General features: G+C 52.9%; 2 protein-coding genes and 1 pseudogene across 2 annotated transcripts in view; 1 reads left to right on the plus strand and 2 right to left on the minus strand.

Annotated features, from left to right (window-relative positions):
• Positions 1 to 17496, minus strand: part of LOC149470578 (uncharacterized) — a 195300-nt pseudogene that overhangs the window by 46888 nt on the left and 130916 nt on the right.
• Positions 1 to 17496, plus strand: part of LOC149470579 (uncharacterized) — a 34177-nt gene that overhangs the window by 2308 nt on the left and 14373 nt on the right. The gene's annotated exons all lie outside the window — the stretch shown is intronic.
• Positions 11774 to 17496, minus strand: part of LOC149470580 (endogenous murine leukemia virus Env polyprotein from Emv-2 locus-like) — a 43260-nt gene continuing 37537 nt past the window's right edge. The window contains exon 2 of the mRNA XM_089662443.1: positions 11774 to 14528. Coding sequence (XP_089518569.1) covers positions 12941 to 14365 — 1425 coding nt within the window. The 5' untranslated portion in view covers positions 14366 to 14528 and the 3' untranslated portion in view covers positions 11774 to 12940. The remainder of the gene's footprint in view (positions 14529 to 17496) is intronic.

The following is a 17496-nucleotide window of genomic DNA, read 5'->3' on the forward strand; positions in this document are numbered from 1 at the left end:
GTCCCTCAAAGCCCTCTGGATCTGCCCCCATGAAGAACGCAGGGCAGCAAGATGGTGAGAACCTCTCAGGTAATAACGCGGGTTGGTACCCATAGTTGGCCATGAAGGGAGACATCCCGAAGGAGGAGTTGACCGCTGAGTTCCTGGCAAACTCTGCCCAAGGCAGGAGATCGGCCCAATCGTCCTGATGGTCCGAGATATAACACCGAAGGAATTGTACTAAGGCCTGATTGGAACGCTCCGCAGCCCCATTGGACTGCGGGTGGTAGGCTGAAGAAAAGGAGAGACTAATACCCAACTGGGAGCAGAAGGCGCACCAGAATCTGGACACGAACTGACTCCCGCGGTCCGAGACAATCACCTTGGGCAACCCATGCAGGCGAAAAATCTCCCTGGAAAAGACCGTGGCCAGTTCCTGCGCTGTTGGTAATTTCCTGAGTGGAATACAATGGCACATTTTGGAAAAACGATCGATGACCATGAGAATGACCGTATGACCCCGAGACACAGGGAGGTCTACAATAAAGTCCATGCCCAGGTGTGACCAAGGACGCTCCCCATTGGGAATGGGTTGCAGAAGACCCATTGGAAGATGCCGTGGAGATTTATTCTGGGCACAGATCGAACATGCCGCTACATAAGAGGCGATGTCGGCACGGAGAGTTGGCCACCAGAACAACCGAGAGACGACCCAAGACAATTGGTTCCTCCCCGGATGCCCGGCAGTTTTGGAGTTATGGTAAGTACGCAGCAGACGGGTGCGCAACCCCTCGGGTACAAAACATCTACCCTCCGGTTTCTCGGGAGGAGCGTCAGTTTGAGCCGCCAAAAATCTGCTCCCCAAGGGGAGAAGTCAGACTGGTGCGAATGGCAGCCAGGATCTGATCTGGAGGTATGACCGAGGCTGGCTCAGAGTCCTCCCTGGACAACTCAGAGTATTGCCACGATAATGCATCAGCCCTGACATTCTTGGAACCAGGCAAATAGGAGACCACATAGTTGAACCGCGACAAAAACAAGGCCCATCTGGTCTGACGGGGTGTCAATCTTTTGGCCTCCGAAAGATAAGTCAGGTTCTTATGATCGGTAAGAATGAGGACCGGAACCGCGGAGCCCTCGAGCAGGTGCCTACATTCCTTGAGAGCCAGAATGATTGCCAACAACTCCCTATCTCCAATCTGGTAGTTGCACTCTGCAGAGGAAAGCTTCCTGGAGTAGAACCAGCAGAGAAGTAGGGGTCCATCGGGCGACCGACGTTGAGACAGGAGAGCGCCTACTCCAGTCTCGGATGCATCAACCTCAAGGACGAAGGGCAATCCAGGATTGGGATGAGACAGTATCGAAGCCGAAGCGAAGGTGGATTTCAGAGCCTCGAAAGCTACGATGGCCTCGGATGACCACTCGTGACCTAACCAAGAAGGACCACTGCCCTTCTTGGTTAGGTCTGAGAGAGACTTTGCCAGCGTGGAGAAGTTCCTGATGAACTTCCAATAGTAGTTGGCAAAAAACACTGAATGGGCCGAAGACCATTGGGACGAGGCCACTGCAGAACCGCCGAAACCTTCTGAGGGTCCATGGAGAATCCCTCCGCAGATATGATGTAGCCTAAAAAGGCAACTTGGGATCGATGGAATTCACACTTCTCAAGTTTACAAAAAAGTTTGTTCTTACGTAATCGTTGCAGCACCTGCTTGACATCCTGGATATGGGACTCCATGGAGGCAGAGTAAACCAGGATGTCATCCAAGTAAACTACCACGCACTGCTGCAACAAGTCATGAAGGACATCATTTATGAATTCCTGAAAAACTGCGGGTGCGTTACACAACCCGAAGGGCATCACCAGGTATTCGTAGTGGCCGGTTCTGGTGTTAAACGCGGTCTTCCACTCATCCCCCTGTTTGATCCGTACGAGGTTGTACGCCGCCCTAAGGTCAAGTTTGGTAAAGACTGTTGCCCCCTTAAGGCGGTCGAACAACTCAGTAATCAAGGGAATCGGGTATGCATTCTTAGTGGTGATTCGATTGAGACCCCTATAATCGATGCAAGGCCTCAATTCACCACCCTTCTTCTTTACAAAGAAAAAGCCCGCTCCTGCTGGGGAAGTAGACTTACGAATGTGCCCCCGGGAAAGCGCATCCGCAACGTACTCCTCCATGGCCTTATTCTCCGCAACCGAGAGAGGATACACCTTGCCACGTGGAGGAGTGGCACCGGGTTGCAAGGATATGGCGCAGTCGTAAGGACGATGAGCAGGTAAGGCACCAGCGCGTACCTTATCAAACACGTCCTGGTACTCCCCATAATCAGTGGGCAACGCAGAGTCCGAGGAGGCACACAACACCTTAACCGGCCCACGGATGCACCCGGCCCCACACTGTGGAGACCACGAGAAAATCTCGGCATTTTGCCAATTGAAGGTTGGATTGTGCATCTGGAGCCAGGGATACCCCAAAACCACCGAATAGTGCGGAGAAGAAATCACCTGGAAACAGGCCAACTCCCTGTGAACAGCCCCAATAGCTACTTCAACTGGCATAGTCTCGTGGGTAACTTGCGGTGGTTGCAGGGGCCTGCCATCTATCGCCTCGAGAACCAATGGGGTAACTCGAGCCTGCAGGGGAATGGAGTGCTGGGCAGCAAATGAGCTGTCCATAAACAACCCGCCGGCCCCAGAATCTACCAACGCCTGGGCCGTCACCGAGCCCTCCGCCCAAGAGAGGACAACGGTGATCAGTGGCTTATCTCTGCGGAACGCCGGGGACGAGGAGACTTCACCCAAGATCTGTCCACGACAGGATCTCAGGTGCGAGCGTTTCCCAGACGGACCGGACAGGACCGCCGAAAGTGCCCACCAAGACCACAGTACAGGCAGCGACCCTCCTGATGCCGAGCGGCCCGCTCTCCCTCGGAAAGGCGAGCAAACCCCAGCTGCATGGGCTCACCACCAGACAAGCTATCCCCAGGAGGTGTGGGAGGAGAGGGAGGTATGGGTGGGACAGAAAACGCAGGTGCCAGTCGATTGGAAGGCCTCCGCAGGCGTTCCTTGAGTGAAGGCCTCTCCCTGAGCCTGGTATCAATCAGGATCAGGAAGGAAATTAGTGCTTCCAGCTCCACAGGCAATTCCTTGGCTGCAATCTCATCCTTCAATGCATCAGAAAGACCCTGAGAAAACGCAGCCACCAGAGCCTCATTGTTCCAACCCACCTCTGCTGCCAGGGTACGAAACTCTATGGCGTACTCGGCAATGGTCCGTGAACCCTGATGCATAGACATGAGCAGCTTGGCAGCCGAGGCGGAGCGAGCCGGTACGTCGAATACCCTACGGAAGGCATCGACAAAACCGGAAAACTCGTGAATCACTGGGTCATTCCTCTCCCATAAGGGATTCGCCCAGGCCAAGGCCTTGTCTGAGAGTAGCGATATTAGGAAACCCACCTTTGACCTCTCAGTCGGAAAAGCGTGGGGTATTAATTCGAAGTAAATCCCCACCTGGTTGAGGAAACCACGACACTGACTTGGCTCACCCCCAAAGTGCTGTGGAAGAGGGGCTGAACCAGTCATACCTCTGGGCGCCGCGAGTACCGCAGCAGCCGCGGCGGTAGGCGCAACCAGCGGAACAGCAGCGGGAGCGACCACCGGAGTGGCAACCGGCCTAATAACACCAGGAGTAAGGTGCGCGGTGCGTGCCAACAGAGTTTGCAACGCCTGAGCGAACTGATCCAACAGGAGATCTTGTTGATCCAGTCTGGCGACCAACATTGGAAGTGAAGGCCTACCTGCACCGTCAGGATTCATGGCACTTGTGTAATGTCAGGGCAGGGCTGTGGAACGGACAGGTAGGCCTAGTGGCAGGGTAACGCACTGGCTGACGACAACCACCACCAACAGACCGATTCCCTCAGGGCACGGAGTCTAAGTCCCAGGCTGCCCTTCACCAGGGCCCCTGATGGTGGGGATGGACTTGATGCAGCCAGGAACCAGGTTGCGGTCCCCGAGACACCCCGGCTGCGGTAATGGCCACCGCCAATGGCGTGTAGCTGGTGAGAATGACAATAGCGTAGTCAGGCAAGCTAGGTCAACAACAACGGGACAAAACAGTACAGAACAGTAGACAGAGAATCACAGGTCACGGGCCGGGTTCAGCAACGGAAGGTCAGATCGAAGGAAAACACAGAGAATGGTCTTAATCACAAGCCGAGTCAAATACCAGAAGAGTCACGAGCATATACACAGAGCTGTAGCAAGACCAAGACACAAGTGCAAAGCGCATGTGCGGATCACAGGCTTATATGTACTCAGCCACACCCCTCTGGGGGATGGACCTCAGAGACCTGAAGGCATAAAAGCTTCCCACCATGCTCAGCATAAATCCAAGATGGATGCCAGCACATGGAGTAACATAACCTCTGGGAAAAGGTATGACCTTGACAATCGGGTGATCACCTTTATTGCATTTTCTTTGTGTACTCACTTCTCATACCTATATAGTACTCACTTCTCACATTACTGAGTGGGGCTTGGGCCACATATGTTCACATCTATTCTGTTTTATCATCACATGGTCACCTTATTGCACTATGAGATGTGTGCCATTCATATTGTGTCTATTATTATATGTTTTTTATTATGCTGTTATGTTTGTAGCGCTGCACTAACCTATCACATAATAAATGTAGATTGCCCCACCCAGGGTCATTCTGCAGGGAGGGGGGACTGTCCGCGGGGTGCATATATCTTGTATCTGTGTTCAAATAAAGTAGTCTACCTCCTGGTTTACTTCAGGACTGGTGTCGTCTGGTCTTGTATGGTCGGCTGTGGTGTCTGTGGTTGGTGTTCGGACGGGGAAGTGGTATTCTAACAGAAGTACTCAAGCGCAGTCTGGGTCGGTTCCATTACAGCTGTGTATGGGGGAGGGGCAAGAAGCTAAGGAAGATATATATGGGGGATGGGTGAGAATCTAGGGAAGGGTGAGAAGTTAGGGAGGGATGTGTATGGGAGAGGGGTCAGAAGCTCAGAAAGGGTGTATGGGGGAGGGGGTGAGAAGCTGGGAAGGGATGTATATATGGGGGAGGGGTGAGAAGCTGGGAGGGATGTGTATGAGAGAGGTTTGAGAAGCTGGGGGGATGTGTATAGTGGAGGGATGAGAAGCTGAGGAGGGATGTGTATGGGGGAGGGGTGAGAAGCTGAGGAGGGATGTGTATGGGGGAGGGGTGAGAAGCTGAGGAGGGATGTGTATGGGGGAGGGGTGAGAAGCTGAGGAGGGATGTGTATGGGGGAGGGGTGAGAAGTTGAGGAGGGATGTGTATGGGGTAGGGGTGAGAAGCTGAGGAGGGTTGTGTATGGGGGAAGGGTGAGAAGCTGGGGAGGGATGTGTATGGGGGAGGGGTGAGAATCTCCCTACATCTCCCCCTCATTGCTATCATCTCCCTGCTACTGCTCTGATCACCTCCCCACAATGCCTCTTCCACTCCTCCTTCTCATTTTCCTCTCCTCCGTTCCCAAAATCCATTCACTATATCCCTCTGCTCCTCCCAAACATTTGTATATTGTGTCCTCACTGCTTCCTTCGCTCCTCTACGGTACCCACCACCTCCTCCTATTACTCCACTCTCCCACTGACCCCAACACCTCCACTAGTAGTTTCTCACGCTCCTGCACATCCCGCTCCCATGCCACCTTTCTCACCCTTCTCCTCTTCCTAACCGTGGGGGACATCTCCCTGAATCCTGGCCCTCTACCACCTCCCTCACCCGCACAACACCCTCCCACCTCCACGTCCTGCCCCAAACCCCCACAACTTAGTATCTGTCCCCCTGCTCCCTAAAATCTCCCCCCCGTTTTCATGTGCACTCCTGAACGCCCGATCGGTGTGCAACAAGCTTACCGCCATCCACAACCTCTTTGTTTCCCGCTCCCTCAACCTCCTAGCGATCACAAAAACCTGGATCCAGGCCACTGACTCTACCTCCCCTGCTGCACTCTCCTACGTAGGTCTCACCTGGACCCACTCACCCAGGCCCAACTGTCGTAAATGTGGTGGGGTTGGCCTGCTCCTGTCACCGCAGAGCACCTTCCCACTCCTCCCAAACCCCCCCCTCTATCCTTCTCCTCCTTCGAGGCCCACTGCGTCCGACTATTCTCCCCAACCCCCCTGAAGAATGCTGTGATATACCGGCCTCCTGGATCCATACCCCGCTTCCTGGATGACTTTTCCTACTGGCTACCCTTCTTCCTCTCCCCTGAGCTACCCACCATCATCCTTGGGGATTTCAACATCCCTGTCAACCTCGACAACCCGGCCACATCCCATCTCCTCCACTTAACCTCCTCCTTTGCACAGTGCATACAATCCACCACCCATTCCAACGGTAATATCCTTGATCTCGTCTTCTCCAACCGCTGCGCTCCCCACAACCTCACTAACACCCCCTTCCCTCTCTCTGACCACAACCTGATCACCTTCCCTATCTCCTCGTCCTCCAACGCCTACCCCTCCAAATGTCACACTACTACCAGCCATAACCTCCGCAACCTTAACCCTGCCCCCCTCCACTCTGCAGCTGATCAACTCCACGACAGCATCCTCCCCCTGTCCTGCCCTGACTTGGCTATGACTGCCTACAACAACGCGCTGTCAACAGCTCTTGACTCACTAGCGCCTTTAACACCACACGCAACATCAGACCCCGACAGCTCCAGCCCTGGCAGACTGATCACACCAAAACCCTCAAACGACACAGTCGTGCCCTGGAGCGACTATGGCGCAAAACCAAATCCCAACAAGCCTTCACCCGCTACAAATCTGCCTTCCACACCTACACCTCCTCCCTCCACGCAGCCAAACAAGCCTACTTCCTGATCCTCATCAAGACCTTCTCCTCCAATCCTCGCCAACTCTTCTCCACCTTCAACTCTCTACTCTCGCCACCTCCACCCAGCACCTCACTCGCTGCCCTTGAGATTGCCAATCACTTCAAAAACAAGATTGACACAATTCGCAAGGACATCGCTGCAACTCACACGCCCTCTCAACTCATCCCCTCTCACACAGCTATCCCCTCATCACCCCTCTCCCTCGACATAACCCGCAGGGACTTCGTTGCTGCTAAAACTCCCTCCAACCCCCTTCCCCCTCACACAGCTACCCCCTCATCCCCCCTCTCTCTCGACATAACCCACAGGGACTTCGTCGCTGCTAAAACTCCCTCCAACCCCGTTCCCCTTCACTCAACTACCCCCTCATCACCCCTCTCCCACGGCCCCACCACTGCTCTGACCCGCACTTCCACCCCACCCTACATTCCTCATACTGAAGCCCCCCTAACACTCCGCACCTTTGACCTTATTACCATCGAGGAAGCCTCCAAGATCCTCTCTGATGCCCGCCTCACCACCTGCCCCCTCGACCCTATCCCCTCACAACTCCTACGACCTCCCTCCCCCTCCATCCTACGCTCCCTCACCCACATCTTTAATCTCTCCCTCTCCTCCGGCACTTTCCCCTCCCCTCTGAAACATGCACACATCACCCCCCTACTTTAAAAGCCCTCACTGGACCCCAATGACCCGAACAACCTCAGACCCATCTCCCTGCTCCCATTCACATCTAAGCTCCTCGAGCGCCTAGTCTACACCCGCCTAAGCTCTCACCTCAATGACAACAACCTCCTCGATCCCCTACAGTCCGGCTTCTGTCCCCTACACTCCACCGAAACTGCCTTACTCAAACTCTCCAACGACCTGCTAACCGCCAAAGCTAATGGCCATTATTCAGTGCTCCTACTCCTTGACCTCTCTGCGGCCTTCGACAGTCGACCAACCTCTCCTCCTCAAAAAACTACACTCCCTCAGCCTCAGAGATTCTGCTCTCTCCTGGCTCTCATCCTACCTGTCACAACGCTCTTTCAGCGTTACCTATAATGCTACCACCTCCCCCTCACTCCCCCTCTCTGTTGGGGTCCCACAAGGCTCTGTCCTCAGGCTCCTTCTCTTCTCCATCTACACCTCCTCTCTGCTAACCTGCTAACCTCCTCCACTCTTCCTACCACTCCATCCTCCACAGATATCTCCTCCTGTGCCACCACTCCCCCCCTCCTAGATTGTAAGCTCGAAAGAGCAGGGCCCTCGATCCCCTCATGTTTTGCATTGTATTGGTATTGTTCTGTCACATGTTCTGTCCCCCTTTCTAATGTACTGCGCTGAGCGAACTATTGGCGCTTTATAAATACTGTATAATAATAATCTGGGGAGAGATGTGTATGGGGAAGGGGTGAGAAGCAGGGGAGGGGTGTGTATGGGGGAGGGGTGAGAAGCTGGGGAGGGATGTGTATGGGGGAGAGGTGAGAAGCTGAGGAGGGATGCGCATGGAGGAGGGGCAAGAATCTGGGGAAGGATGTGTATGGGGGAGGGGCGAGAAGCTGAGGAGGGATGTGTATGGGGAAGGGGCGAGAAGCTGAGAAGGGATGTGTATGGGGGAGGGGTGAGACGCTGGGGAGGGATGTGTATGGGGGAGGGTTGAGAAGCTGGGGAGGGATGTGTATGGAGGAGGGGTGAGAATCTGGGGAAGGATGTGTATGGGGGAGGGGCGAGAAGCTGAGGAGGGATGTGTATGGGGGAGGGGCGAGAAGCTGAGGAGGGATGTGTATGGGGGAGGGTTGAGAAGCTGGGGAGGGATGTGTATGGAGGAGGGGTGAGAATCTGGGGAAGGATGTGTATGGGGGAGGGGCGAGAAGCTGAGGAGGGATGTGTATGGGGGAGGGGCGAGAAGCTGAGGAGGGATGTGTATGGGGGAGGGGCGAGAAGCTGAGGAGGGATGTGTATGGGGGAGGGGCGAGAAGCTGAGGAGGGGTGTGTATGGGGGAGGGGCGAGAAGCTGAGGCGGGGTGTGTATGGGGGAGGGGCGAGAAGCTGAGGAGGGGTGTGTATGGGGGAGGGGCGAGAAGCTGAGGAGGGGTGTGTATGGGGGAGGGGCGAGAAGCTGGGGAGGGGTGTGTATGGGGGAGGGGCGAGAAGCTGAGGAGGGATGTGTATGGGGGGGGGGCGAGAAGCTGGGGAGGGATGTGTATGGGGGAGGGGCGAGAAGCTGGGGAGGGATGTGTATGGGGGAGGGGTGAGAAGCTGAGGAGGGATGTGTATGGGGGAGTGGTGAGAAGCTGGGGAGGGATGTGTATGGGGGAGGGGTGAGAAGCTGGGGAGGGATGTGTATGGGGGAGGGATGTGTATGGGGGAGGGGTGAGAAGCTGTGGAGGGATGTGTATGGGGGAGGGATGAGAAGCTGGGGAGGGATGTGTATGGGGGAGGGGTGAGAAGCTGAGGAGGGATGTGTATGGGGGAGGGGTGAGAAGCTGAGGAGGGATGTGTATGGGGGAGGGGTGAGAAGCTGAGGAGGGATGTGTATGGGGGAGGGGTGAGAAGCTGAGGAGGGATGTGTAGGGGGAGGGGTGAGAAGCTGGGGAGGGATGTGTATGGGGGAGGGGTGAGAAGCTGGGGAGGGATGTGTATGGGGGAGGGGTGAGAAGCTGAGGAGGGCTGTGTATGGGGGAGGGGTGAGAAGCTGAGGAGGGCTGTGTATGGGGGAGGGGTGAGAAGCTGAGGAGGGATGTGTATGGGGGAGGGGTGAGAAGCTGAGGAGGGATGTGTATGGGGGAGGGGTGAGAAGCTGGGGAGGGATGTGTATGGGGGAGGGGTGAGAAGCTGAGGAGGGATGTGTATGGGGGAGGGGTGAGAAGCTGAGGAGGGATGTGTATGGTATCTATACTCCCACTGTGAGAGTACCAGAAATGATACTATAGAGTATATAACATGTTTCAGTCCCTACATTCACTCCCCCCTTGATACTATAGCACTGTTATCTCTTGCTGAAGTTAAAGTAGAGCTCCACCCAAAAGGGGAAGTGCTGCTTTAACTAGTTGATGACCGCAGGTAGCCAAATGACGTCTGCACTGTGGCTGGCCAGTCCTGGGAGGCCGTCCTATGATGTCCTCCCAGAACGCGCTCTCCTGCGTGCCCCCCGTGATCTCCGTGATTGCCGTGTCCTATGACACGCTGGTCATCAGGAAATGCAATTGCCGGGTCTTGACTGCACTTTCCTCACCCTGTCAGAGCATGAGGAAAGTACTGCTGGCCGTTGTCAGAGGAGGGATCGGCATCGATCATTGATGATCAGTGCCTTGAGGATCGGTGCCCAGCACAGCCACCTACCAGTGCCGCCCACAAGTGCCCAGCAGTGTCACCCACCTTTGCCCAGCAGTGCCGCCAGTCAGTGCCCAGCAGTGCTGCCTATGAGTGCCGACTATCAGTACCCATCATCAGTGCTGCCTATCAGTGCCAGCTCATCAGTGTCACCTATCAGTGCCGCCTATCAGTGCCGCCTCATCAACGCACATCAGTGAAGTAGAACAATTACCTGTTTGCTAAATTTTAAAATAGAAACAAACTTTTTTTTTTCAAATTTTTTGAAAAATGTATTAATGAATCTTAATGTATGAAGATATTATTTGTAGTGTACAAATTACAACCTGTATGTTACCTCTAAGGGTTGTACCCCTTCTGACTTACTGTTTGTCAAGACTCTAGAAGTAGCTCTATAGGTCCACAGTTTGGGGTTCCCCAGGGCGCGGGATCTAAGCTCCAGTCTGCTTGTTCACCAGAGCCCCTGATGGTGGGGATGGACTTGGAGCAGGCTGAGACCAGGTCGTGGCCCCCAGGTATGTCCAGGAGACCGCTAGTGTCACATACTTTAGTAGTGAGCCTGACGTGAAGAGGCAGAGCAGACCAGAGCAGGATGCGGATGGATCCGTGCGGCAGGTAGCGGAGTCAGGCGGGCCGGGTTTTGTATCCAAGAAGGCAGAGAAGACCAGAGAAGTAGGCAGAAGGATAGTCGGGTCACAGGCCAGGTTCAGCAACAGGAGGTCAGAATGATCAGGAGCAGCCAGAAGAATATCCAGAGACAAGCCAGGGGTCAGGGCAGGAGAAGGTCAATGGTAGTCAGGAGCAGGCTAGGTTCGGCAACAGGAAACAACTCAGAGTCAGGAATCACAGGCAAAGGAATAAGACCATACGGCAATTTGGATCCTGCAGTGGCCAGTTTAAATAGCCTGCCCAGCGCCGAAAGGCGTGCCTAGGTCCTAGTGCCTGCCCGGTGCTGTCATTGGTGACAGGTGCGCCTGGGTCTTAGTGCCCGCCTGCCTGTATGTCTTATCGGGATCCTGCGCATGCACATATTCGTGCGATCTTCCCTGACATTGCCCCCCCCCTTATGGGCAGCCTCTGGATGCCCAATTGGCTCCTCTTTTGCGGGTGACTGTGAAAAAATTCCTGAACTAGGTCTGTGGCATGAACATTCTGAGCTGGTTCCCATGAGTTTTCCTCCGGACCATACCCCTTCCACTTAATAAGGTACTGTGTCTGACCCCTCCTTTTCCTACAGTCCACAACAGCCTTGACCTCAAATTCCTCTTCCCTGTCCACGTCTATGGACTCGGTGCGGCTTGACCTATGACTAGGAAATGGATCGGGTACGGCAGGTTTCAACAGTGACACGTGGAAAACTGGGTGTACTCTGTCTTGGAAATTCGCTTTAACGAATTTCTCCTTACCGTGAGTACTCGCAGTTGGATGCGCAGAAATCCCCCATAAAGCTGTGCGAATCTCGCTTACCACGACTGCAGCCAAACTACACGATTCCTGCCCATCCAAATACTTTGGTTCTGTTGAATTTGTGGGTGATTGGAGCTCCGTTACCCTAGAATGATCACACGACACTCTAAGGCTGGTTGCAACTCACATAAGGGCCGGCTTTAGGCTCAGCTCTCTGTTTTTATTAAAAATACACACATGCCCCCCACATGAATAAAGTCAAACCCCTCCCACCGAACAATACAATGGGGATTGCCTATACAGAGGATATACATTCCAATTGGAGCATAGCCTTTGCTATTATCTATCACTGGTCCTCCCCCATGAGTCTTCTGAGGTCAGCAGACTTCCTCCCCTTCCCCCCTATGAGCCATCTGAGGTCATATTTCCTGTCCTACTAGCTTCTATTGGTATGCAAAATTCTCTGCACAAGCATCTCCCTAAAAATATCAGTCTGTACCTGGATGGGCCCGATACGATCTTTATTAAAACACATCCATCCGAGATACAGTTCAGATTAGTAATGGGTTGTAAGATATGCACAAGCCTACACGTGGAGTTCACACCGCTTGCGCCTTGCGTTATGAAGCCCATGTGGTACTATGCTGCTGATATGTGGATACAGGCCCACGGTCTACTGACAGCAGCATTCGCATGGAATGCCGTGGTGGTATACACGCCGGTCTATAAGCGCAGATCTGCCATCTCATCCATTACCAAGCTGAGTACTGTAATACATACATTGTACATGCGCATGGCCCAATTGCAGCCTTCAGAGCTTTAATTAAGCCACACGAGAGACATATGAATAACACGAATATATGACACATTTAAAGTTCGACCAACAATACAAAATTTCCATGACATTCCCTCCTGTTTTATCATATTCTCCTCGTGTCCCTTCTTGATCTTCTTCAGCTTGATGGGTGTAGTCTCAAACTTCAAAGAGTTCCTGTAGTTGTCCCTGAGAATAAAGCTCCACGGGGTACCTGAAACAACAAGACCCGACGCAGACTCGACGCAAACAGGCTTGATTGAAGCGATGATCCTCAAGAGCGTTGGAACCTTCACTACAGGAAGGCTCTTGCAAAAACCACAAACAGACTTGTGGTATGAATAAAGCTTGTGATCCCACGGTGGTCTGGGGAGATCCAGCAATAGATTCTCAAATTGCCCCTGCAGACGGGGCCACACAAGGCTGGTCTCGACCCAGACAGTTTTCCAAATCGCAGACACAAACAATGATGAGGCTTGAAGCTTGCTTGAAGGTCTTGGAGAATGTGGTCTTCAGAGAGATAAATTAGAGGGAAGCCAGGACGTAATCTGTAGAGAAGGTGGTTGGTTGGTGAGGTCTTCCCCCGATCAGTGGTTGGAGTGGGATCCCCGGAGCGGGCATGGAGATGTGGTCGTCTGCCCGAGCTTGGCTTACACGGTCGATGAGGCAACAGGAACATCTCACCGCGGCATATAAAAGGCAGATGAAAAAGAGAAGCATCAGGATATACACTCCCACTTCCTTCAACCAAGATCCGATGGAGAACAGGAAATCTCCCAATCCTCCCAAACCCTTGAACGGATTCCAACCCTCACTAGCTATAGCTCTAGCTTTTCCCTGTAGTTCACTAACTTTGTCCATATGGGCCTGGACCTTGTCATCGGTGTCTTCTATCCAAGTACAACAATCCTCTCCGATGAACTCACAGAACCCCCCTTTGGCGGCTAAAAGATAATCAAGGGCCATCTTCTCCTGAAGCACTAAAATTCCCATCTGCCGTTGTTCTTGGGCAATTTCTCTGACAGCCTCTACGGTCTCGTTAAACATACTATCCACGATGACAGAAAAATTGTTCAGGCGCTTCATAAGTTCTATTCCCCATCCTGTCCATGAGGGGAACCAAGCCCATGCCTGGTCGCCCTCAGAGAACAGTTCCCTGCGAACTCTCCCTGCCATCCTTACCTTCTTGTGGACCATCAACTCTTCATGGTCCATCACTACATAGGATGCGGGGACTAGCTTTATGAGGGCACACGAACCTTTCGCGTTCTGGGGAAATGTTCTATAGGCTGCCGAACCACACAGAAAATAGTATGGACCTGTCAGAGCAGAACAGGAAGAGTTCCTCGTTCGGCCTCTGGCACTGAGCAACAGTTGCACAGACTGGGGGATTGCTCCCTCAGTCTGCACATCACATCCGTCCTTCCAACACACGTGGTCTGGTCGGTCAGTGTGGTTACTCAGAAAGGAAGTCTGGTTAGTCAGATTGACAGTTATACCTCCCTCGCAGGTGGTAATCCCAACAAACTTGTTACCTGTGCCAAAGCTGATGTTAAAGCACACCTGAGGGCTGCCTAGCTGCCCAGTTACCCATAATGGACTGGTGAGGGCCCTACAGGAGCTAGAGCTAATATTGGTGCTGAAACTGATGTTACCTGCTAAAAATGTGTCATTAAGTTCTACCGACAAATGTCTACGTGGGGGCTGACCAGGGGTCCCTTGCTTTTTCATGCCGACGCGGATGTCATATAGGGCATGAACAGCGGCCATTGCGGACATGTGATGACTGGGTGGGGGCTTAGAGCATACCCAACAGTTGGTTTTGTTGGCGGTTCTGGCTAAACGCAGGTGCATTTTAAATAAAAGGTTGGGGTATCTGCCATCTTTTCCTCCGTTCACACACATGTATGACATACAAACAAAAAGAAAAAGGAAAATGACACCCCTCATTCTCTGGTGTAGCTGAGAAGCTTCTTGCAGTGGCTTGCGTGCACCCAGTTGTCTCGTCCCTCGAGTTTGAGTGAGGTAGGTGTCGTCAGCTGGACTTGGTATGGTCCGGTGAACCGTGGCTCGAGTCCGGTTCTTTGATGTTTCTTTAGGACGACCCAATCACCTGGCTCAATAGAAAGAACACCTGTTATTGTATTTGGATCGGGGAGCGATTCGCGAACCCGATGGTGTATCTTCTGCAGCTCCCGTTGCAGAGATTGCATATAACCTGTAAGCTGTGAATGCAAAGACGACAACTGTTGAGGAAAGTACAACCCTGTTTTGGGAGGTCCCCCAAACAACACCTCGTAGGGTGACAGCCCATGTGGTTGCCGAGGGGCATTCCGGATGGAATAGGGGGCAATGGGGAGACACTCAGGCCAAGGTTTTTGGGTATCGGAAGACGTTCAACCTTACCGCTACTCTCGGGGTGATATGGGGTGTGTCGCCGCTGACTCCAGTTCCACCAAAGAGATGCAGTCGTGTCCTTTGGAAGAGAGATTAGTAGTGGACAAAGAAGACATGTTAGCAGAAGAGGTGTTAGTATTGTTAGTCGTGTTGCAAAATTCAGCACTGTCATTGCTGTCCTCCCCCCCCTTCTCATCTTCCGACACAGGAAGAAGAGAAGCTGGGTTAAGAATAGTGCATCGTTTGATAGTGAGGTTAGTAGGGGTTAGGAGGGTTTTCCCCTGAGAGGGGTACCTTGCCTTGGATGTCCTGTTTTCGCAGGACCGTTCTTGCTGCACTGGTGTCGGTGAGGCAAGGGAGGGGATATTTTAATTCCTCTAGAAAAAGATGGATCTGGGCCGACACCGATTTGTCAACTTCCTATGAGAATTCATAGGAGTTACTTACCATGGTGGTCATAGGGGCGGAGGACTCATCAGGAATGAACTGCCACCGACCTTTAGGTAATTGGGGACAGCTCCTCCTCATGTGCCCCGTTTGGTGGCACTGGAAGCACCTGGGTGGGGGCCTATTCTTCCTGTGACCCAGATCCCTTGGTTTTTCGTGTGGGGTCTGGGACATAAGAACTTTGGCCTTGTCTTGTTTTCTTCTATCCATTTCCCTCTCTATTGCCGCAAGAGTGGAAAGGATAGCAGGGATAGACATCTCATTATATTCGGGTCGGGCCAGAACCAGCCTTTCCCGAATTTTAGTATCGATGCCTTCCAAAAATTTGGCCCGCAACAGAATGTGCGTCGCGGTCACCTTTACCCCTTCAGTTGGAGCATCAGGTCCAACTTCCAGATCCGCATCCAGTGCCGTCTGCTTGAGACGGCGCCAGAAGCAGGCGCTTTCCTCATTAGGACCCTGGGTGAGCTTCATCATGTCCGTAGTAGAGGTAGCACCATACATTTCTGGAAGCTTTGCCTTTAGCTGTGTACAGAACTCTTTGCCCCCTGAAGTCATCTCCTCATGCGTGGTTATAGAGCACCCTGCAATCACTGTACTGGCCACTTCCATGCCCACCTTTGCCCGTAGGATCTGTGCACAATCTGACCCGCTCATACCATAGCTGAACTGGTTTTGTCCAAACATTCGAGCAAATCCTCTCGGATTGACTCGATAGTCCGGGAGCTCAGCCAGAATAGTGCGGATCTCTGCCGGGGTGAAGGGGACATGCCAAACTACCCGTTCCCCTAAAGTCCGTTCCCCCTGTGCATTGGGAGGACCTTCAAATTGCTGCACCCTGACTGGATAGGCCTCGGTCCGGGAAGAGTGCAAGGGCTGGCCCAGCATCATCGGTGGGCTTAGATTAACCACCTCGCTTACTGCACCTTCAGGTTTGAGGTCCCTCAGATCAGGGTATAGCTGGGGGGCAGGGGTCTGATCAGTGGTTCGTAGCGCTTTGATGCAATCCGCCCTGTTTTTTAACCGGGTGTCTATTCCCCTTGATTCACAGATAGTCTGCAAATCGGTTGTTGAGTAGGCTTCATAGTTGGAAACAGAAGGAGCTGGGGTGAAGCAGGGAGAAGGGAGAGGTAGAGGCAGAGGCTGAGGCATAGAGACAGAAGACACAGAAGGTATGTCAAGAGTGACGTCACTAACAGAAGAGACAGGTGCAGTTATACTTATCTCAGCCACTGTTGGTTGTTGGGGGACCCCAGCAGACCCTGATCCTGCCTGCCTTAGTAGAGTCAGCCCTGAAAGAGCTTCCTCCACCTCTGACACTGGATCCTCCTGTTTTATTCCCTCTGGAGGCCAGGTATACATCACCTGGTTCTTCCGGACAGACACCAGTTTATGTATGCCTTGCTTCCCTAATTGGATTGACCTGTGAAGCCATAGCTGTGCGATCTCTAGTTCTGACGCCTGCATCCGTGGTCCAAATTCAGAGATGAATTTTTCCCACCTCCATGCGTCAAATGTACCTTCCCGGGGAATTTCCCATCTGGTACCCTTCGACCATTTATTCCACCTTTTGAGGGGTTCTGTAGACTTCCCCCCCAAACTCACCTTCATCAGTTGTGCAGCTGTCCTTACCCTGAAGAGGGCTGGTTCCCCCTCTCTCTTCATGGACTGACTACTGCCCATCGTGACTAGTCACTGGTATATATCCCGCGTCCGGGTACCTGTTTACCCCCTGGAGCACTCGGTGGGATCCTACCGAGAGGCCTGATTCCACCACTTTCCCAGCACAGCGTAATTTATGTGATACTTATCGATCACCCGAAGCGCATCAAGTGGCGGTCAGACTGAGAGCACACCTCCCACTCCCACAGCGCAATTTGTGTGATCCTGACCACCCGAAGTGTTTGTGGTAACCAGGATTTCCCTGGACCGCCCACTCACACAGCGTAATTTATGTGGTTCTCATCACCCACTGTGTTTGGCAGGCCACACCGCACAATGATGAAAGTGGCTTTTCTCTCCCTGCACACAGTAGCTAACACAAGTCAAAACAAAAAGAGGGGTTCTTGGATGTTACTTAGGGGTCACTGGTTGGGCAGAAACCTGCTAACTGACCTTTAGGAAATTTGTGTAAAGAAAAAAACTTTCCTAATACACACAGAAAAACCCTTTTTCAACCTGAAAAACTGTTAAAAAGGACAAAGTGGATCCTTATGAAAAACACGGGACGTTTCACA

This window comes from Staurois parvus, unplaced genomic scaffold, assembly GCF_062004578.1.
Source record: "Staurois parvus isolate SC_StPar_1 unplaced genomic scaffold, SC_StPar_1.0 ptg000038l, whole genome shotgun sequence".
NCBI classification, from domain to species: domain Eukaryota; kingdom Metazoa; phylum Chordata; class Amphibia; order Anura; family Ranidae; genus Staurois; species Staurois parvus.